Raw genomic sequence first — 22,853 nt, forward strand, 5'->3', positions numbered from 1 at the left:
ACATTTTAAGGAGGTTGCCATTCTCTCAGTAATAGGAAGTAACAGTTTTCAGTGCTAGCCAAAAGTTGGAGCTTCAGACAGGAATGGAGAAACCTCACATTGGCAGTTTTTATTCTTAGAAGATCGTATCGTCTCTCACCTCATTCAGAATTGCCCAGACTGCTGAATTCTGTATTACTGAAAGCCGGAATGATGCAATAGGGTTTAGGCTGGGGTCAACCGTTCCTTCAGCTACACCGTTTTCAAACTTCCCTGCAACAGAAGTGAAAGTGTGCCCTCAATTAACTTCTAGTCAACAAAGCATAGACTCCATGTCCAAAAAAATGCATCTACAGTATCACAATTCACAGCTGATACCAGGTGGTGCTGAATGTGGGGCTGACTGGTATCATCAGTATCAGACATGGAGGTTGGTGGCCCTGCCTGCAGTAAAGGGGATGGATCTTGATGATCCTTAAGGTCCCTTCCAACCCAAGCCATTCTATGGTTCTGTGATTTCCCAAAACAGAAAGCAGCCAATGTCTTCGGTATCGATTTGCTGATACTATAGCAGCAATCAAGACGGGAGATGTCATCAGAGAAGCCAGACCTGAACAGGATTACACTAAAGAATCAGAACTTCAGAACTGTATGCAGTATGCGCATCTCTGAAGATCACAGGGGATTATTTCATGTAATATTGTGGACCTAAATATGAAGCCCCAGCTTATGTGTGTTCAAAGAGCATTGAGTACATTCATGCTTAATGTCCTCCCATCTAAAGAATCCTTAAATATATTACAATTAATAAGAACCCAGATTAAAAGCCCAGTTAGAATTTACACTTGAAATGTAAGCAATTTTAACTAACGTCCATAAGGTCACACACCCAAAATGAAGGAACAAAACCCAAATTTAGGTCTGGTTTTAATTAAAGTGTCTTATCCATTGCAGTAGTAACAAAGCGCATGGCATTCTATACGAGTAAGAGAAAAGCACTGCTGTCTGTGGCATACCTATTCTGAAGTAACCATCCTCCAAGCGTTTGTCTTTGGTTTCTTTGCTTAATACCAATTCTTCATTCTACAATGACAAAGCAAAGATAAGTTTATTTATTTTTCACATTTGATAGTGCCAAGGAAGGCCAATTTTGTACACACTTGTTATATATATCCAGCATCCATCTGATCTAAACAAATTATAAACCAGTATAAAATAGTTATTAATAGCTTTTGGTAAGCCAACACAATAATAAGTACTTCAGAATGGAACTGTATTTGCAGCAAAGGAAGCATTTCAATTATCACTCACTTACTGAAAAGGATGGATCCCGATAAGCTTCTTTCATAAGCACAGAAAAATAAAACTGTAGACCAGAGCTTCAAGAACAGCCTGGAAATTACAACCACAATCACAGGACCCAATACTAGAAGACCTACTGTAAGAATTTCCTAAGAATCAGTTACAATTTCTCGACAGGCACAGGACAGAGGACATTAAATCCATCTGCTCTTTGTTTTCCTCCCCTCTCAAGTCCCAAACAAATCCAGTCTAGTTTTTGGCACTATGCAATCTCTCCACAATAATTTATACTTATTATTGTATCGGTTGTATGGGAGAAGACAGACATACTTTGCTATTTTAATACCATATAAATTTGTTTGAAGTAATATCTTAAACCTTTCCCAGAGTTTTGGGATATAAATGTATTATGGTATAATATCCAATTGAAGAAAAAGAGCCTGTATCGTCTGGCTTCAAGCTAGGATATATTTTAGACAATACAGTGCTCCCCCGAAATAAAAATCAGACTGATTTATGGTGGAAAAAAATCAGGTCATCAGGAGAAAGACACAGATTTACTCTGAGAATCCAGATACTGAACAATCTGTAAGGATTTGTGGTAAGGTTTGGATGTATGTCATGTCAATTCCTGAACCAAATTAGTTTTCTTAACTAGGTCGAAAAGGAGACAGATTTAGCTTTCCCCTCTTCCAAAACACGCAGGAAAGGGCAGATTATTTGGTTATTTTTGTTTTAAATAGTAACAATGAACTGGAAGAAAATGAAGTTGTACACCTCCACATTAACAATACTCGTAGTAGTGTGAATAGTTCCAATAACTTTCCATGAATAGAGCCAGTGTTAAAAAAGTACAAGCATCACTAGACTATAGTTATAAAAGAAACCATCAGGTCTGCCTTACTCTGTTAAAAAAGGGAAGTCAATACAATTACGAGGCTTTGCCTTTATCCTGTAATGAAGGAGAAACTAATCAATGTGTTCGTACCTGAAAAGGCAAAACTTCCACGGTTGTGTTTAGAAGTATGTCTCCTGGATGCTCTGGATTGCCACTGTGGAACAAGTACCTATAGATAAAAAGGAAACATAAGACAGGATACATTTATCGATCACTGATCAATTCATAGCTACGTTACCACCTTACGTACTGCTAATCACTTTATCTGACCTTATCTGCCGATAGTCAGTTATGAAAGACAGGCTTTACTTTCTCTTTACATATAAACACAAACTTCGTACCTCTTGATACCAAACAGATACCACACACCTAAATAAGTATCAGTATATTTTACCACTAGGTGGTATCAGTGCTTGAGAAATTGCTCATTTCTTCTTATTTTTTTTCTAGGAGACCACAGAGTTTGTTCGGATTACTGTCTAAAAACTGCTTACATGCTACACTTACTCAAAAGACACTTTTAATAAACCTAATTTACTGTTAATACATTCAAATGAATATATAAAAAAAAAATAAAGAAAAATCTATCAAGACATTTCAAACCTTCCTTCAATTGGAAACTAGAGAAATAAACATGAAGCATTACATTAAACACATCACCAGCCAGGGACAAAATTAGTTCAGAAATTATCGCTTGATTAAAATTGCAAACATCAGCTTCATCTGCAATTTATTGAGACATAATTGCAGATGTCAATTCCAATTTGTCTTTCTCCAGTATGTCTGAAGCCAGGTAAATACCTGCCATTAATACACACTCCGTAGCTACAAGTCAAGAAGTAGAACAGAGCCCTTTGACCCTGAATTAGAAATGTCTGCGGTAATAAGTTAATAGGAATTAATTTAAAAACACACAAACACACAGAGACACGTCACCATTTATCAAGGCTCAGAGGAGTGAAAATCATAGATCCAGATCTCAGAAAGCTACACTGATCCCCCATTGCACTGCAGAACTTCACACACTGAACAGCAAAACAGCTGGATTCACTCAGCTCCAACACTGCCTGTACCTATATGCACCTCTGTGATCATGTGCTGCCAGCTGAAGATAACACTGCAGGGGTGGTCTATGTGGGGGGAGGTAGTGGTTGGGTTCTGCTTTGTTTCAAGAGCAGCCCTACTGCCACCACAGCAGCCATTTCTCCTACTGTGCTGACTGGGAGCTCAGGTGGGGTTTCTCCCCCAGCCCAAGAGCTTACCAGGCTGGGAGGGCATCAAGCTCAAAAGCTGGCAAGATGCTGAAACCATTACAGGAAGTCATAAAAACTATTTCCCTGTAATCAGCCCACTTTTTTTTCAGTCTGTTTTCTATATCTGTCTTCCATATGCACATACATATAACACATGCATATGTTACATCTTATTTAAGATTATGTTTAGAACAGAAGGGATATTTTTATATCTGAGCCCTGCCTGAATGCTTGTCAGATAACACCTACTCTGACAGAAGTCGCACAGATATGAAAAATAGAAGCGTGAATGCACATAACACAGCTCATATCTATATCTATAACCAATCTTCTGCTTGGAAATACAGTTTATGAATTAGAAAATTCACTTTGAAATAACATTTAATTTACAAATGAGCGGCTGTTCTACAGCTCCTAAAAGCAGCCTCATTTAGCTGTTCTTTTATGAAGCTCGTCTCCTTGACACACTGATAAATCACAAGCTTTCAAGGCTTCCAGGCTACAAAATGTTTTTCTGGAGACCAAAAGACAGAGACAGAAAGCCACCAAAGTTGCTGTGCTTTTGGGTAAGTCATTCTGACACTTGTCCTGGGATTTATAGGTGACAGCCAGCAGAAATACTAAAAACCACGCTCCTTTTTTTCTCCACTTCAACTGATATTTTCCCCTAGGATGGAATCAAAACCATTTTTGTCTATTTACTACTTAAACATAATGCCTTCTGAACCATCCTTTCAAGTTCCAATTCTGAAAGCCACAGGCCTGTTAAGTACAATAATCCCAGCAAATGCATATTTAACCTGAAGTTACAAAACACCACGGCTGCCTTGCAGAACATCACTTCACAGCCTGTTTTAATTCCAAAACACAGGGTGGGCAACTTGGACGTTCTAGATGAAAATCATCAGCAAAAGGCAACTCATAACTAGAAAATGAAATAGCGATGTATCTCAACTTCAGAGAACCTTTTCCACTGTCCATCTCTCTTTAATTTGAAGAGGCCGGGGTCAAACATAATAGCTAGTTCATCTATCCATAAACACAACCTCCTGTCTGCCAGGAGTTACTGTATGTATGAACTAGAGCTCACATTCTGTTCTTAACCTCCATATAATAAGAGAGTAGAAGAAGATGCTAGACATTAACATCTCATACTACATAAAATACATGAAACAATTTAAAGAACGCCGAAGACTAAGAACACAAAGTGGAGCAAAGTCAAAGTTGCAAAGAAAATTTCAGTCCTCACATTGAGTGACCTGAATATTGAAGCTGAGGATTTGACTTCAGCCCACAGAACCAGACACAACTATTATGTCAACCAGAGGAACAAAATCAAACTTTGCCATCTTTAAGTACTGATGCTTTCAGCTGCGCTAAATTAACTTCAACTCTTTACTCTCTGTATTTTGCTTATGGAGTGGATGCCTCTTTCTTTTTTCTCCACACACTGAGACTCAGAGAACTGAGCCTAAATTTCCAGATTTGTTTCCATTCAGGCACTTGAAGTCTGCCTTACTGTCTCTTATGCTTTATTAAAAACAAAAATCATTGGCATTCCCATTTTCTGTTTTTAAACACAACATGCAACTCTATGCGTCTTCTGTTTTGCTGAGCCATCACAAAGAGAACGTGGATCAGGACACTACAAGCTCACCAGTAAATGGCAGCTTTACAAAAGGAAATAACATAAGGGAAATCTTAAAAATGCAGAAGTCACAGCCACTGCATTTTTTGTTCTGAAGAAAACAGACTCATCTCACTTGATGCTCAACACAACTATTCCAGGAATCTATTTATGAATGTGGGCCTTTGTCTTCTGCAAATAACAGGAATCAAATCTTCTTCTCTTGTGCTTCCCCGTGTCTCTGTTTAGCAATTTGATGTACCTTTGTATATTCCATTTCCAGAAGAAAAAAGAGAGAGCGAGGAAGGCAGAGAGGAAATGTTTCCTTCCACATCTGTACAAACTGTACATCAGCAGCAGGGAACACAGCAGCCTGTAATTCTGCACAACATGAACTTCTATAAAAGTCACAGTCAGTCAGCAAGCTTCGGGCTCTCCACAAACACTGCAGCCCCTGCAAGAGTTATTATCCACCAAATCTATCCTGTCTTTTTGATCGCTGGATGCAAATAGGGTTAAAGAAATCTAATCTATCCCCACTCTGTCATTTTCCCAGAACACTCATTAGGAAACGTTATTTTCACTGTTACTGGAAACGTGCATTAACCGTGCATTACTTTCCATGTTTTTCTTGTATAAAATATAAAAGAAAGATTAACTTCTCTTCCATCTCTCAGGCTCAGTTTTCTTTCCTATCCTTTAGGCCACTTATCCTTATTCCTTTGCAAAAACCGCTTTTACTTGAAGGAATAAAAAAATCTTTATTGTGCAAGTCTATATATATACACACACACACTCATGCATGCAAATAATCCTTAAGATGCAAGGAATGTTTGCCTTGTTAGTTTCTGATTCAAAACACAGGGCACAAGGGGGAAGGAACTTTTACCTCTATTCACTTTTATGCAAAACGTTTGGTAAGATTTCGCTTTCTCTGCCACAAACAGTCTCATTGTCCGTAACATATATGAAGGATATACATATAGGCTGCTCCGAAAGTAATGCCTCCTGTTTGCTTCCATGGAGACCACACCAGATACAAAAAGCCCCATAACACTATTTGATAGAGCAAACTCACAGTTACAAAACACTAGTTTTCAACACTGTCACCACCTTTAGCTATGTGTTTTCACCAGCAACAAACAAGAGCATACACGCTGCACTCATGAAAATCTGCATCTCCTTCTGGGCCCATGGCTTAACTTTCACATTGCTGTTGCCACAACTGAAATGCACCACCCACCCCTCACTGTGCTCACATCCACTGCTTGGTCCCCATAAACATTCAGCAAGTGTCAATGTCAGTGGGCACCACTTTTTCTGCATGGAGGAACTGAATGATGCATCTTTGCTCCATCCACACTTCCGTGTCAGACACCATTGTGTCAGACCGCCCCTCTGTTGCCATCTGTCACACAACAACATGTAATGGGACATTGGTGGGAAGGTTCAACCTCTACTGCCAACCTACCAACATCTGTCTGACACTGTAAGGCAACACCATAACATAGGAGGCATTACTTTCATAGTAGACTTCATATACAGACACACACACACTTTTCCAGAAGCGCTCCAGTCAGGTTTCTTAAACACTGGCATTTACTACCATTTGAGATGCACTTGGGTATGGACAACCTCACACGATGCTGGATGCAATTATGACACATCAGACACTCAAACCCTTGAGGAAATCAAATTATGTAATTCAGGGTATCACGAGAAGCATTAGACACCTCACATTCAGGCAGCTTCATTAAGCCTCTTAATATTTCTGACCAAGAAAAGTAAACCCAGGAACACTGCCAAATACACAAATCTGGAGCATTAGTGCCATTAAGGAGGAAGCAGCATGTCCTTGGCTCAGGCAGCTCTTTTCTTCTGTCTCTGATCCATGCCTTCTTTTCTTTTCAGATGAAGCACTTGCCTCATCATTGCAGGCATAGTTCCATGCTCGGAGCAACCAGCATCAGTGGCTGGGAGCCTGGCTGCCAAGTCCCTGCTGCCAGTGTATCCATTTGAGGATGTTCGACTCATTAGTACAGAAGCTTATGTAAACACAGAAACCAAGTCCTCAATTCCTCTTTTTTTTTCCCTCCACCCACCCACACTGAAAACATTAGCCCAACTGAAATGCACTGAAGCACCAAAACTTTATTAACTTGATGAGACTTCCACATATTTCCTATCAACTGATATCACAATTAAAGCTTAATAAAAAGATAACATGTTAGATTTTAATAACCTATTCTATAAGTACGCATTTAGAATACAGATTATTTCTGACTTACGCACCGTGCAGCTGTGTGCATGTGTTATGTCAGCTAGAGCTGCACAGGAAAGGCAGGATGTATTGCGCCATGCTGAAGGAGAGCTTGTTTCTACAATGAACAGCTTTAAAAGCTGTGCTGCTTTTCCACTACAATGAAGTGAGCTTAATAGCAGGATAGCAACCATCACTTTTTAAGTAGGTACTTTTCAGCACTGCCACCATAATTTAAAAGCAAAGCAACTCACATGTTTGGTTATCAGGTGCCAGACAATACACAGTACAATCAGTTTCAAGTTTAAACAATCAAATACATAATTCCCATTCGCGCAAGAAATATGTTTTGCGAGAAGCTACCACAGGACATAGTCACAAGGTTAACACCACGTGTTCCCTGGGATTCCAGGGTCAACAGCAGAGAAAATTGGATGGTTATTCTCAAATACCGCACCTCAAGTGGCTATGCCAACATCAGAATACAAAGTAGGAAAGGTAATCTACAAGCAGATTTGTCCAAGTAGTGAGATTCTAGCTTAAAGATGAAATGCCAGACAGTAAGGTCCAGCTCATAAAGCCACTTTATTAACGATCAATAGCACGTTATGAGCACTACTCCATAACCTGTTAAAAACAAGGACGGCTATGAGGCAACTAAAGTTAAAAGCAGAGGAGCATAGAGCATAAGAACATAAAAAATACACATGCAAAACCCAAGAAAACACAAGTCCTGCAAATCCTTTCAAAAACACACTAATATTGCTAAGCAGCTTTCATAACAAAGTGAGCCTGGAACAACAGTATATAATAAGAAAGCAAAGTGATTGTTGTTAATTATCTAACGACCTAAAGGAAAAGAAATTCAGTGTTTCTTGTCTTTACAATGGAGGCTGTTTTGAGCATTCAGAAAGTAGTCCATCCATTTGAAAAAAATATATACGTCCCACAGTGGTGATCAATTCATTCCTCAGTAAGAAAGTCAGTAGATCTACATTCAGTCTCAAGGACGTGCTATTGTAACAGTGGTACACATCTTGGTGTTATTGCAAAAATAAGAATAAGAATTTAGCTTACTATCAAGGGACTTCAGTGTTCTGGCTGGAAATCTTTCACTTGGAAATGACTGATAAAATTGAGTATAAGAGCTGTTACTGAAATGAATGTTAGACAGTTTCAATTTACACACCCCTTTTCCTTCAGGTGTGGTTTAGAACAATCGATGTCTGACTTCAGCTTTCAGCAGGGATAAGCCATCAAGGTTTAACACAAAATAGCCACAAATGTTATTTTCTTCTCCGCTACACGAGTTCAGATCTCACTTGAGATCACTAAGAAATCCCTGCCTCTGTTATCCCTGACAGTATTCTCAAGTCTCATAAAATCAAGTATTTAAAGGCTTGATGAAAGCTAATTACCAAACTGCTATATTCAACAGAAAACTGCAATTCAGTTCTGCGAAAAAGGTTTGGCACGGAAAAACAAACTCTAGGAACAAGTTAGCGCTCTGTCCCACTGTAACAGACCTGCCATTCATGCTGCCAGTTGCGGTCAATATTTCCATTAAGAAGCTTGTTTATCAAGGATTTATTACTGGAGCTATTAAGCAGTTACACCTCAAACCCACCTGGCAGACAACATTGCGTGCAAATTCAAGAGCTTTTTTACTACTTCAAAAACACAAACAACATCTGCTGCGCCCCTTGACAAACACAAAATGGCTTTCAAAAGAGTATCTTCTTGATTGCCGTGGATCTATCTCCCTTCCCAGCAGGCAAGTTTTCCTGATGTGCAGTCCACTTTCCCTTTCATGTGTTTCAACATACTCCTCACATGTTTACATTTGTCTGCCTCAAAAAGTGCCACTGAAATATCAGGAAGCACGATTTCTTCACCCAACCTTCACCTACCAAAATCTGCTGCTGAGGAAGTGAAGCAGGCAAACAAAACCAAGTCTTCATGGCAGTTTCTAACAGCCACAAACGTTCTTTTCTGCTCCACTACATGAGTTCAGATCTCACAGGAGATTACTAAGAAGATTGTTTCTAACAGTCTTATCCCTAGCTACACATTTTAAGAGCACAATAATGAAAACTGTCTTCCCATCTTTCACAGATATAATCAGTGTTTACTTTTACCCCCAATTCCTTCCCCATTAAAGTCATACATACCAAATACATATTTTCCTCAGGCCTGCACTTGCTGATTTTTGAACCACGGGGATGACCTACTACACTTACTAGCAACAATTTACAGAACCATAGAATGGTTTGGAAGGGACCTTTAAGATCACCTAATTCCACCCCCTCCTCCCCCCCTGTAGGCAGGGACACCTCCCTCTAGACCAGGTTTCTCAAAGCCCCATCCAGCCTGGCCTTGAGTGCTTCCAGGTAGGGGGCATCCGCCATCTTGCTGGGCAACCTGTTCAGTGTCTCACTATCCTCACAGTAGAGTATCTTCCTAACATCTAGTCTAAATCTACCCTTCTCCAGTTTAAAACTTGTCCAATTGCTAATGGAACTGTCATTATGTACTTGACTCACCCTAATGAAACAACAACGTTCCACCCAAGATCAACATTTACTTGCTACAGTTACCCTATTTATAAAATAGAAGTGTATAATTCTTAACAAAAACAAAAATAATTTAGAAAATAAAAACAAATTGGACAATGATCACTTCATAACCTTGAAGAAGAAAATCTGATCAAAAAGGAATCAGTGAGTTCATACATTTCATTTGGAAAACGTGTCAATTTTACGCTACTGGCACAGGATAAATAGAAAGAAGTCTGCCGTTAATTCAAGAAGGTATGGCGGTCAAACCCTTCAACACATACATCTTAGAAAGCCATCCAGGAAAATCTTCTAAAGCGCAGCAATCAACTGAAAGAGTAATTTGACATCTTGTACAACAAACTTGAGTTTCACAGGTCAGACCAGCTTGGAACAACATAGAACAAGGAAACTACTGATCCTCACTTAGTCTTTGATTATGTAGCAATGTGCAGAAGTTGACTTAATGGATTCAGTTCAGGACTGCAAAAAGGGCTCCTTCACAAGAAAAGCATCCAGACAAATCATGCAAAGAAACTTTGCTCTACCGTACTATAGGTACTGACCTCAAAAAAGCATGTAAGGTATGTGAAGCAAAGTGAAAGAAATCCACTAAAGTAGCAATGCTTGGACACCGAACAAGTAATTTAATTTCTAAGTCTTCGACTACTATGTTGGTAGGACGGTAAATAACAAAGCAGCAAAAAAAGTCTCTGCAAAAGTAAAGGAAGACTAAAAAACTCCAGTAGATAAAGTCACCTCTAGCTCCCTAAAAAAATCACAGATACTTACATTGCAAGCCTATTTTTAAAATTAATTAAATAGGTCAACTTGGACTTTTCACTCTTTTTCAAGTCCTAAAGCAAAATCTAAATAAAAAAATAATAACCTTTACAGTTCCCAAATTTCAGGTAAAAGGACACCATATGCTCCATCAAGACTTTCTGGTCTGGACAATCAACAGTCTGAGGCTGAGGCTGCAGGGCACAACATACTGTACCACACACCGCGCTGCACAGTTGTACTTGTAATTATAAGGAGACCAACCAAGCACAAACAGAACCAAATTGGCTTCTCTGGATTCCCTTATGAGCTGCCATAGAAGCACTGGTCTTGAATTGCATTTAACAAAAAGGCTCCAGGTAAAATTAAAAGAAGAAATAAAGAGGAAAATAACATTCAAAGCTGTAAAAGCATGGAACGAAAGGTTGCTCATGATCAGCGCCACCTAAACTGCAAATAAACCAGGATGATTTCACTTCAGTTTATTACAACAGCCCCCAGTTCTATTGTCAAGCGTTCTTGGCAAACATACAAGCCTTAGGTATGAGACCAAAAACAAACAATTACTAACCTTTCTACATTGACGGGCTTGTCAAATTTAAATAGAATATAATCCCCAGCGACTGGTGTGACGGCCCAGAAAAAATCTTCCCCTACATAGGTTTTTTCTAACGTATGCCCCTGATAGACTTTTAAAGATGTGGAAACCTCTGCAGGTGGATTCACGTGGATCTTATGCAGCAGTGGTTTCAGGAAGTCTTTATCCTAATTGAAAGAAAGACAAACATCATGCTGTTTTATTATGTTTTTGTTGTTGTTGTTGTTTCAAGTGGTTACATTTAAAATGAACTCCTAGAGGAAAAAAAAGAGTCATTTCCAGATACCTCAGATCTTGCACTACGTAATAAGATGAGCATGCCATTAAAGGAATAAATGAAGAAAGAAAAAGTAATAAATAGAGAAATTTAAAAAAAAAAAAAAATTAAAATATATTTCCACTAGCAAATATTCAGAAAAAAAAGCTGAGATTGGTATTTCTTATACCTGATAGTAACTAGTTTATACCAGGTTTCATTTCAACTGGAATAACACAAAGAATACTAAACAAGAATACTCTTGTTTTCTTAAAGGCTAAGAAAAAAAAAATAATAATCATGAGATCAATTTGTTTTGGGACGGAAGGAGAAGTTTAGCTACTAACTGTGAGTTTCTGGATCTTCCCTGCCAGGGAGGAGTGGAGGCCAACATGCTGGAACAGAGAAGGCCTGAAGCGTATCCGTAGATTTGATTTCTGCCGATCACAATGTTTCTAAAGCAAGAGGAGAAGGGATAAAAACCCACACTGTTAAATTCAACAAAAAGTTGCTAAGATATTACTGAAAGTATGAGATGTTACATGAACCAAAAAGACACAATAAAAACAACCCAGACGTACTTATCCAGTTTGTCTTGGTTTTATTCTAGAAATCTAGCAATACTGCTGTACAAATATAATTCTAGTCAATAAAGAAGAAATTTACATGTATTTTTGTACAGAACCCGTTTTTTCAGTCTTCGAGCAAGGAAGCTACTTGAGAAATAAAGAACCAAAAATCTAAATTTAATCACCACCTGGAATCTTCTTCATGACTGCTATACAAGTAGTAGAATTCTACAAAGCCTCAGTGGGGGTTACAAGAACAAATTCATTTCAGGACTATTATATATAAAAATCAATCTGACGTTTTCCTTTCACCAACTACTGCATCCACCTCCAGAATCCAAAGCAACAATTGAAATGCCTCCGAAAAATGTGTTTCTGATGATTTACTTGAGATTAAAATCTTAGTGGGAAAACAGATTATTTCAGGACACACAGTATCCACAATAAATTGTATGCTAGCCTTTAATTCACCAGAAACAGCACACACACCAACATTAAAACATGTTAGAAGCTTCACAATAAGTTACTTACAGCATCTTTTTCAGGGTTACACACTTTCACCCAGAGGATATGGTCTAGAAGCCAGTCAATTGGTTTCTCCTTATAAAACATAAATATGAACTCTACAATAAGAGTGATATCTGGAGACTGGAACATTTTACCTGCAATGACAGTAAGAATAACTGGAGTTATTTTATAATAAAGACAGCATCGTATCTTGAAACCACTGAGATAATAAACAAGTTTGTGCCGTGACAATGTATGTTAGAGACGAACAATTTGAATCATAGAATGCTTTGGGTTGGAAGTGACTTCAAAGGCCAATTAGTTCCAATCCCATGCCATGAGCAGGGACACCTCTCACTACATCAAAGTGCCCAGAGTCCCATCCCATGTGGCCTTAAGCACTTCCAGGACTAGGGCATCCACACCTGTTCTCAGCAACTTGTTTCAACGCCTCATCACCCTTACAGTAAAGGATTTCCTCCTAATATCCAATCCAAATCTGCCTTCTTTTAGTTTAAAGCTATTACTCCTTGTCAACAGACATTTTCTGTCTGCAAAAACAGAAGAAAAATTATGGGTATGTGATACTTATGGGTACTATTCTCTATGCTGTCACATAGCAGCAACCAGAGTTTTTCCCTAAATGTAAAGGCCACTGTCAGACTAATACCAAGTGCAATTCCAACTAGACATAATTAAAGCAGTCAGCTGCCTAGTAGAAAGCCCAAATCCCTCACATGAGAAAGACTTGTAGAATTTTGCTATATACTGATGTGACTTTGGGACTTCCAAGATAACATGTTCCTTGGTAAAGTACAGATAGACTTCTTAGAGGCATGGTTACTACAGGATCCTCGGTAATTCAAGCAGTAGGGGCCCCAGTATTTTTTCTTCCTACATTCTGAAGGAACAGCTGGAGAAAACACTAAGAACAGGTACCTCTGAGGTAGCAAAACCACTCCCTATGCATTAGAACAGGGAATTTGGTTCTCATCTACAAGAATATAACTCTCTCCTGAAGGGCCATTGAGGAGCTGCATACATTATTCTTGAAGACAAAGGAGGAACTACCCTTTGTATGCAACTAAAACTACTAGCAGTAGAGCACTCCACTTGAGCATGTGGCTGAATGGAAAAGAAGAACTGCGAGCACTCTGAATTACTCCATTCCTTAAGGTGGATGTTCACTTTTACATAAACAAAAGACAGGGTATGGTTGAAATATCACTCTGAGCCAGTACTATGCTTAAGACTAGACAAACTTTTGCCTTAAGTGATGATATTTCCACTCTGAATATGCACGTGGACCATAACTCACATTTAGTTACTCTAAATGAGCCTCTGAGGCTCACCTAGGTCTGTAATCCACAGAGGACTGTCACAAAGTAGTACAATAAATCAATCAGTAAATAAAAAAAAAAGAAGCTGGGAGTTCAGATCTTTTTAATAGGGATGGAGAATTTCTCTGCTGAAATGGGACTGAGCTTGGCATGTTATACACTATCTCAGCACAGATACAGAATTCCAGGTAATTAGTTTACATATTAAGTAACCAGGATATGTTTTAAGTGAGAACATCTAAGCTGTGGTGGCCTTGTTATATGCGCTCCAGCACTGTCAATTATCAGACTCATACATCTGGAGATTTGCCCTAACAATGCTTAGATCCTGACCTGCAAAATCCTTCATTCTCTGTAAAAGGGGTCAGGCACATAGGAGGTCACCTGAAGGGCTCCATCATTTTCAGGAAACATGTCAAATGAATAGGAATTCTCATTCCGTTCCTGCATGACTTGTGTGAAATTAGCAAAGAGCACAGCCAATGACATAACACTTCTTTTGGAATTTGAAATCAGTTTTGAGGAGTCTGAATGCGATTACATCACGATGTAGTACAACATGGAAGCGGTAACTGACATAAGAAATCCCAATTGTTTCATCTGTTGGAATGACGTTATGGCCATAAAGGAGACTATTCACAGAGCTGGGTGGAGAATGAAGCGTGCTAAGACATAGTGACAGGCCCAACACTGCCAGATCTGAAAGCTGTCCCTTCCACAGTCTTTGAATTTTTATTTTTATAAGAAAAAACATTAACATTACTTGTTAATGCTTTCTACAACAATGACCTCAAACAGACATCCCCACTTGAAATTACTGTGCGATGTAAGTGAGGCTCCCCCTAAACAAAGGGCAATTCCCTCTATATTACAGAGCTTTTTGTTTAAAGAAAACAACATCTTCAGGTCATTATTAGTATATTGTTGCTATTTACATACTTACATTGTTGTTATATTGTTTGACATTATTTATAGAAGCGTTTAAAAACAGAGAGAAAACAAATAATTTGTACAATACTGTATAAAATGTTCATGTGGAATAGCAGCTCTTCAGCTTGTCACACTTCCAACTAAATAGACTCCTAATTTTCCTAGTGATTCATCTCTGCCTACTGCTTCTGATAACAGTGCAGGAAGAGACAAAAATACAAGAAACCCTAATCAAAGATCAGCTTAAAAATGTAAGGGTTCATCAAGCATTTACGGGACTGAAATCATCATTTCTGGATGACACAGGCTGAAATAGTCTGTCAGTCACGCCTGCTTCCGCAGAAAGATGACCTTTCCATGATGTGTATTTGTAAAGATACACATGCAACCTAGAAAACAAAAACATCCCTACATTATTGTTTCAGTTGCTGTGGGGGGTGACTGAAGAGACAGCTAATCCTCTGCCAGGAGTACGTGTACTCAATTTGCTCCGGAATCCTTTTCTTCCTCTACTCAAGGACACAGCAATAGCACCACACCATACATATATCACTTTGATCAGCTCATCTTCTAAAGAAGACAATGACTGTAGTCTTCAGTCATCATATGCGGTGAAAAGACACTCGCAGACCGTGCCACTTGAAACCCCAACAATTAAATAACCAGAGAATAAGACTGAAGAGTGGGCATACACTCTTTTAATCTAATTTAAGATATCCTAATTTCATCTAAAATAGAAACGGGATATAAACAGGCAGATTTACTTCTGTGTGGCAAACCTGTGCCCAAAGATGCTTTCTTCTAGGCCTGTATTTGCATGCTATTGTTTAACTATGCAGCCCTGACCCCTGACTCAGGGAAGAATCCAGGTACAAGTGTCTTCAAACCCCACTGGCCACTCAATATTATACTCCCAAACATTGTGGAAGGGTTCAACAGCACAGGCAAAACCCTCAACCTGTGTTCACAATGAGCACTGGATCAAAAACTAACAGGCAGAATCCTGCTCCTCAAGCCTAGACAGCTACCTGGAGTAATACTGCCTCTCACTAAGTGCAGATACACACATACTGCTTTCTGAAGTGCTGTCACCACCTTCCACTCTCAGCACGGCACAGCTCTCCCCCATCTCTTTGCCTTACTGTACAACAAAACACCTCCTCTATCTGCCATTTCTGTCACCTGCAAAGCACTTCTGGCCCCAGAACACCTTCCCACACCAGCTCAAAACCAGACTTGCTTTACCACAGGCTTCTCATGCAGAGGTCTTCAAAGCTCTGGAACCCCAACTGTACACAGCTTTTCTTTGACATGGTAAGCAGTCCAAGACAATCCCTGCTCCACATATCCAACATTTCAGCCCCTCTAAATCCAAATCAGACAAGCCCTTGCCTAGCTTCTCCTTTGTGAGGGTGACAGCAGCAGCCTGGCTTCCATGGAACACAGACATAGCCCAAGAACAAGCAGAAGCATTTTCTCAAGCCCACAAAGCTGCAGATGATGAAAATGCTGTGAGCCACGAAGCCATTCAGGTGGCATCCAAATCTAGCCTGCAGATTGCCTGTTTGCTGTCCCCAGTACGCAGTCAAAAATCATCAAGCTGGAGACTTAAACAAAAATTGGAAGAAACAGAAGAACTGTAAAAGACAACCTAGAGGCTGATTTCAGACCGCTCCTTTAAAGTTTGTGACAGCTGACACTATAGCTACAGGACAAGCTATTGTAAATCCTCCAGAAAACACTTCAGCTTACAAGCAAGTTGGAAGAGAAATTGGTATTTTTCATAAAAATCTGGCAGGACTTCACCATGTTATGCTAAGGACTGCAGCGCAGAGCTGAATTGGAAAGAGCAGAAGAGGCACCTCCTTCCACAGAGCTTCTGGGGAAAGAGCATACATCTCACCCATTATTTATTAGCTACTTGACAGCACTTAGGGCTGTGCTTTCAGTATCAAAAAAAATAAAAATAAATCAAAGAAAGCAACTTCTCCTCAATGGTAGAGGTGACAGAATCTTATAATCCTGCTGTCAGCCTAAACAGCTGCATTTCTTACTTCTTCATGTAGTACTTGCGTAAATTAGATTTTCAGTTCAGAAACACTACAACAGAAACACATTTTTTCCTAGAAGAATTTGTAAGCTGATCAAGGTTTCTAGTAGACTACAATGAATCAGCTGCACTAGATCACTAATTGCTAAGTCACTAGCAGTTTTGTACTCTGCTTTTAGCTATCTATGCAAAAGTCATCCCAAATTACAACAAACTATTTTTGCCTTTCTCTTTAGCTGCCTGCTTTAGCAAATTATCAAGATTCATAAAGAGATAGCACAGGCGAGGGAAATCTACATTGTCTGCATATTCATATGCAGTATATGGTTATTGTAGATCAGCGGGTTTTAAAGCCAGAAGCATTAGTCACCTTCACAAACACCAACTTTTTCCTCAAAACTTAGAAGTGGGATAAGTACCTAAACTGGGAGGAAAAAATGTTATTTTGTAGACAAAAAGACAAAACACATTAAGATATGTAGCCATGGCTAAATGCATTCAAAAGTTTAATGGTTTAATCAACAGGATGAAGACAAATATGACAGAAGGACCAGAACAGAGCAGTAGAAACAACTAATTACAGCTATTTTCAGAGCCCATGTTGCAAATAGTATACAGACACTACAGGAAAAAGAAAGACAACTTTGCATGTGACTTATCCAAATCTCAGTGAAAAGAAGTATCTACCTGTTCCTCTTGGGTTAGATTTTATCTCCTCTATAGCAAACACTAAGAATATCAACTACTCTCACGGTCATGTATTGCCACTGACAGACAGCCTCTATATAACCCTATGAAGGAACACACTGCCATAACTTCTCCTGGATGGATCAGAAAGGCAAAGATAGAACAGGCTTTGCAACCAAGACAAAATGATGTCTGATGATTCTTGGAAATTTTACCATAAGCACCATTTTGCCTGTTTCAGGCAGTGTTCATTCTTAAGCTTTTTCCCCTTGAACTTCACAGTCTAATTACATTTTTATTTCAAACTACAGTTAAAAATCAAAAGAAGGAATTCCTTGCAGTTCTTTTAAATAAAATAATTTCTGGTTACAAAAATGCTCTTACTGCCAACAGTTTGAATTTGACTGTCACGGAAAAGCAGATAAACTAACAAATGCAAACACAAGTTAAGCCACAGAATTCTTTAAGGAGTCAAAGTATTTCTAATTCTTGGTCTATTTCCAGTACAAAGATAGCTTTGAAGTCAGATCACTATTCATCACACCGTCTAAGGATGAATGTGTTCTTTCAAACTACTAAAATGAACATTTTCTTACCAATGAAACCCAGCTGAGAAAATTCCAGAATCATCCAATCTTCAGAAGCGAGCTGAAGTGCAAAGTTTTTTATTGTGCTGAAGTAATTCTGCTTGACAACAATGTCATCTTCAAGCTAGAAAAAGGGAGCAGTGATATCAACATCCATAAAAAACAGAAAAGCGATAGGAGAAAACACTACTAGGAAATAGTGATTTGTAATACACTGCTAACACACACCCATATATTTTTAATGCAAGCACTGCTATAAAGCTTCAGCTCTACAGACAAGAATAAATATTTTAGGGTTCATAGTCCATCAGTGGAGAATTAATCCAGAATCCTTCTGAAATAAAACGCCATGAATACATCTCAACATAATGCAGAAGTTAATTTGGTAGTAACATCACATAGCTTTTCTAGCTTCTACCTACAGAAAGCAACCATTCATGAAATAATTCCAGATTAAGCGACACCATCAGGACATTACATGAAGAACAAATAGAATTTTTATATTATTTCTATGACAGCGTGATTATTTACTCACTCCCTTCCTAGAGGCTCTCCTCAAGAAGCTGAGATCTACAGAGGCAGGACTCACTTCCCCATTTTCTGACTTCAGCTGACAAACAGAAGAGCAGGTGCATAGTCCAGCCTTGCCCAGACAGCACAACTTCCAAGACACTGTGCTGCAATTCCTTTATTGCACATTAAGTGCAGGCTGCTGCATAAAGGATACTGCTTCTCCTCTTCTGACTTCTAGAGCATTCAAGCTCACCTCCTTGTGCTGGCACTAACGTTTGTGTGACTGCCTAGCTTCAAGCAGGCTGCCAATACATCCCTCCCTGCACAGCTGCCAGGAGAACTGAGTCTCCAGCAGCTCTTAAAGAGCAGTCAGCATAACTCATATAACTTCATGAGCAGAGTGTTATACCCAAAGGATACAATCCCAAAATGTACATGAAAATCCTAAGCACAGCTACTCACTAGATCTGCTACACTTGTAGGCAAGGCTTCTACTTTAATGCAGTGAGTCAAACAGGAACAATCCTGAGCCAAAACCTGTAGCTATACACAACAGATTCTGGAGATCAAAGTGACACTGCACATGCTTTCAGGAGAAAGAAGAATAGATTTTAGCTCAACTTCTGCTCAAGACTACGCTGATGTCTTTTGCCTCAACTGCAAGTCATCTGGGGGAAAAAGAAGAAACAGTAGTTAAGCTGCCTGCATTCCTTCACTTTTTATGCTAAGCATCTTAAGATGAAAATCAATCATACGCAGTAAGTTGCTTTCTACTTTGAAGAGTGTCATTCACAAATTACTTCCTTAGATACCACAGCCCACATACTTATTGGTGGAATCACATTAACTCTACTCTGTGTAGGTCCTTCTGCTGTGAGCACTGGCACAATTTTTGGAGATTCATTTAAAACCAAGAACAGAAACCTACCTGGATGTAATAAACTCCCTTTTTCTGGGCGTACATCATAAGAAAACAGTAATCCAAGTTTTGTTTTGTTCTCCATCTGAAAATCAATGACAAATTTAAGTACTACAGAAAAAGTTATTTCAGTACACACTGGCAATGCAAAGTAGATTTCATTATGAAGAATGACACACATTGGTGAAATATTAGGAAAACTGCTTTTGGCATCATTCCCTCAGGAAAGAAAAAAAAGCAACAAAGCCTTCTTGTTATGCTTTAATGTAGACATAAAAACTGGTTTAAGTTGCCTCTGGTTCTGTGAATGCTACCTTACATTTCACTAAAACACATGTCCATTTTAAATAATAATCCAGAAGCAATATGTTTTACAACGTATTTCAGGAAGAAGAACAGTAAACAACCTCTGTTTTCCTCCCAGAATTTAACATTGAAAGAATTCACTGAAGCTCAGCATTAAACTCAGATCACGCACAGAACAGCATACAGATACAAGGGCATTGAGAAGGACTCAGTGCTCTTTTAGCAGCCTGGCACTTCTGAGAATTACAGTAAGAAAACATTTAAAGAATCCACTTCCCACTTGTCAATTTATAAACAAGGAAAGTGTGGATGTGGGAGGAGATGAGAAAAGATCTAAAGGAAATAAACTCACCTCACTCTCTCTTTTGAGTCTCCAAACGTCTCTTTCAAGTTTGTCAAATCAGGATAGTACGTTGCAGGAGGGGCTATTACTTCCACCAACCCAGAATTGATCTCTGTAGAAAATCTGTCAGTAGAAACAGAGAGTCATACAAGCTATTTTGAGTTCTGGTTGTAACAACTACTCATTGAAACAAGGGATGTAAAGTAAGAAAGTATATACTGTTTTGCCTAACACCTTCTTTAGAATAGTGTAGCCACTTGATTAATAATCAGAATGTTAATTAGCTTCTAAGTACTTGATTTTTATTCCCTCACTAAAACCTAGTAATTTTCTTCTACAGTTCTCTTTGAACATACAGAATACAAGGCAATAACACAGAAGTAACAAATTCCCATTAACGTTAAACCAATTAAAGTCACTTAGAGCCCACAAAATCAATTTAAATTCAATTTATTTTAGATTAATCAATTGAATAATCACCACTTAATTTATCATTTAATACTCTTTTTTATTCAAACGTAGAAATCCCTTCCCTAACCAAAAATGTACAATCTCCTATTTCCATAACACTTCTTAGTATTTATTACAGTGTTACTTAGGAAAAACAAAAAGCAAAGTCACCAATAAGCAAAGAAGTTCCTCATTAAAACTGCAACTTACTCTTTTTCCAGGCTCGCAACAACATTGTTAACGTAATCAAGATCGGTCTGGAAAAAAGAACAACAAGAAAAAAACAATAAATAAAATACTTAACAGCTTTGCTGCTACACTTTATTAACACAGCCATTTGAGGTAGCTGTGCTTGACAATAAATTTCCGTGTGCAAGACATTTGAGTAATACAATTTCATGAATGATGCGTTCCTATGTCCTGCATCTAACAGGAGAAGAATTTTTAAGTAGACAGAATGGGATGACTGGCTTTATCTCTGCTTTTAACAGATACTTCTAACATAACAATTGTTTTTTTCAGTTCATGCTCTTAATGACAAAATATCTCATGGGTGTTTGCGTAGGAAGAATTTCACAGAACTGTTACACAATAATAAACTATACAAAAATATTATCAAGGTGAGCCTTCCGGCAAACAGGGCATTAAACATGCATTTATTTTATAAGTACATCTCCTAAACTTTTATCAGTTTTAAGAAGATTTGCAATCTATAAATCAGCGAAGATTCTGGTGCTTGTGAAGATTCTGCAGAACATGTGCCTTTCGAATGCCGGAAACAAAGGAATAGCTCATACTTTCTGATCAATTTGTAATGCAGATTTTATCATTACAGGATTATACACACAGAGAATAAAACCCTCCCAAGTATTTCTATAGAACCACTAATCTTGTTTGGTAAAGGTTCTTACCTTTTGATCTTTCAAAATTGGAACGGTGATTTTTAAGTTATTTCAATTGTGTTGGTTTGGTGTTTTTTTTTAACCCAACACACTGCCTTCCAGTCATGCATAATTTTTGTAAAAGTACAACAATGTTGTTTTGTTGCTTGATTTTTTCCACCCAAAAGCTGGTTGCAAGTACTACATACAAGAGTTAAAAGCATTTGTCGTACTTTCCTTCATGAATACTTTCTTTGTAAGCACTATTCCTAGCCTTCTACAGGACAGCTGCTTGTTAGACCTTCTAAGATTTCTGCAAACTAAAACTCATCTTGCTACAAGTTCCACTCAAGCAGACCGGACTTAGCGACACATGGCTTGTTCATTCATTGCTTATCACAGGAAAGTAGTCTAACCCTTAGAGTTCGGGTACTATGGTTAGGCTGAGGTTGGACTTGATGATCTTTGAGGTCTTTTCCAACCTGAGTAATTCTACAATTCTATGATTATATCACCTTTTTTTTTTTTAACTGTGTTTTTAATAGCTGCAAATCGTTACACAAAGATACTTCAATAACCATTATATTATACTGAAACACTTTGTGTTTTTCTTTCCTTTTAAATATTAAAAATATAGATTGTTTAGCCTCATATTAACAAGTCAAATATTTGTTAAACAGTCTATAATGTAACTGTGCTGGAAAAACATCTTTTAAGTAGACACCAGAAACACAGTTTTCTTCTACACAGTATTCCAGACATTAAAATAAATGCCAAGTTACATCTTAACTGGAAGCATGTGCTTAGCCACAAGCCTGTACATCAGTATAACTCTTCTCAAAACAAACAGTTTTGTTTTGTGCTAATACAGGATGGACCACAACCAGCAAAGAAAGTAAACATGGAATCAGAGCTTTTCCGTTACTTTTTCTGTGTTCCCTTCATGCACAAGTTTGGTAATTTCCAAGTCAGAACAGCAGTTAAAACAGCCTTGCATTTAAGAGAAGTAGCTTGTAGACTTCCAACCATAATCAGTGCTACTGTCAAACAAAGTCAAGATGGGCTGGTCTAGCTTTATCAAAAACAAGATAAAGAAGACACTACTGCTCTTTCAATAGGTAACACCTTCTGAATCAACATTTCACCACCACATCAGAATAGCGTAAAAGGAGATGCCACTTTGAGAATGAAAAAAGATTGATACGGAAAGAGCTGATAACATTTTTCACAAGCAAATGCATTATGTGGTGAGGTGTTGGA

General features: G+C 38.4%; 1 protein-coding gene across 4 annotated transcripts in view; it reads right to left on the bottom strand.

The window, feature by feature from the left end:
• The window catches only part of MGAT4A (alpha-1,3-mannosyl-glycoprotein 4-beta-N-acetylglucosaminyltransferase A), a 67,145-nt gene that overhangs the window by 5,507 nt on the left and 38,785 nt on the right, over window positions 1-22,853 (bottom strand). For all 4 annotated transcript variants that reach the window (XM_085533066.1, XM_015850779.2, XM_015850787.2 and 1 more), the window contains exons 6-15: window positions 20,923-20,969; window positions 20,272-20,385; window positions 19,623-19,698; window positions 18,191-18,305; window positions 12,612-12,742; window positions 11,859-11,966; window positions 11,229-11,422; window positions 2,270-2,348; window positions 996-1,062; window positions 140-252 (exon numbers count right to left, since the gene is read on the bottom strand). In XM_085533066.1, coding sequence (XP_085389192.1) covers window positions 140-252; window positions 996-1,062; window positions 2,270-2,348; window positions 11,229-11,422; window positions 11,859-11,966; window positions 12,612-12,742; window positions 18,191-18,305; window positions 19,623-19,698; window positions 20,272-20,385; window positions 20,923-20,969 — 1,044 coding nt within the window. The remainder of the gene's footprint in view (window positions 1-139; window positions 253-995; window positions 1,063-2,269; window positions 2,349-11,228; window positions 11,423-11,858; window positions 11,967-12,611; window positions 12,743-18,190; window positions 18,306-19,622; window positions 19,699-20,271; window positions 20,386-20,922; window positions 20,970-22,853) is intronic.

Source organism: Coturnix japonica, chromosome 1 (genome assembly GCF_054131305.1).
Source record: "Coturnix japonica strain WE chromosome 1, WE-NBRP24, whole genome shotgun sequence".
NCBI lineage: Eukaryota > Metazoa > Chordata > Aves > Galliformes > Phasianidae > Coturnix > Coturnix japonica.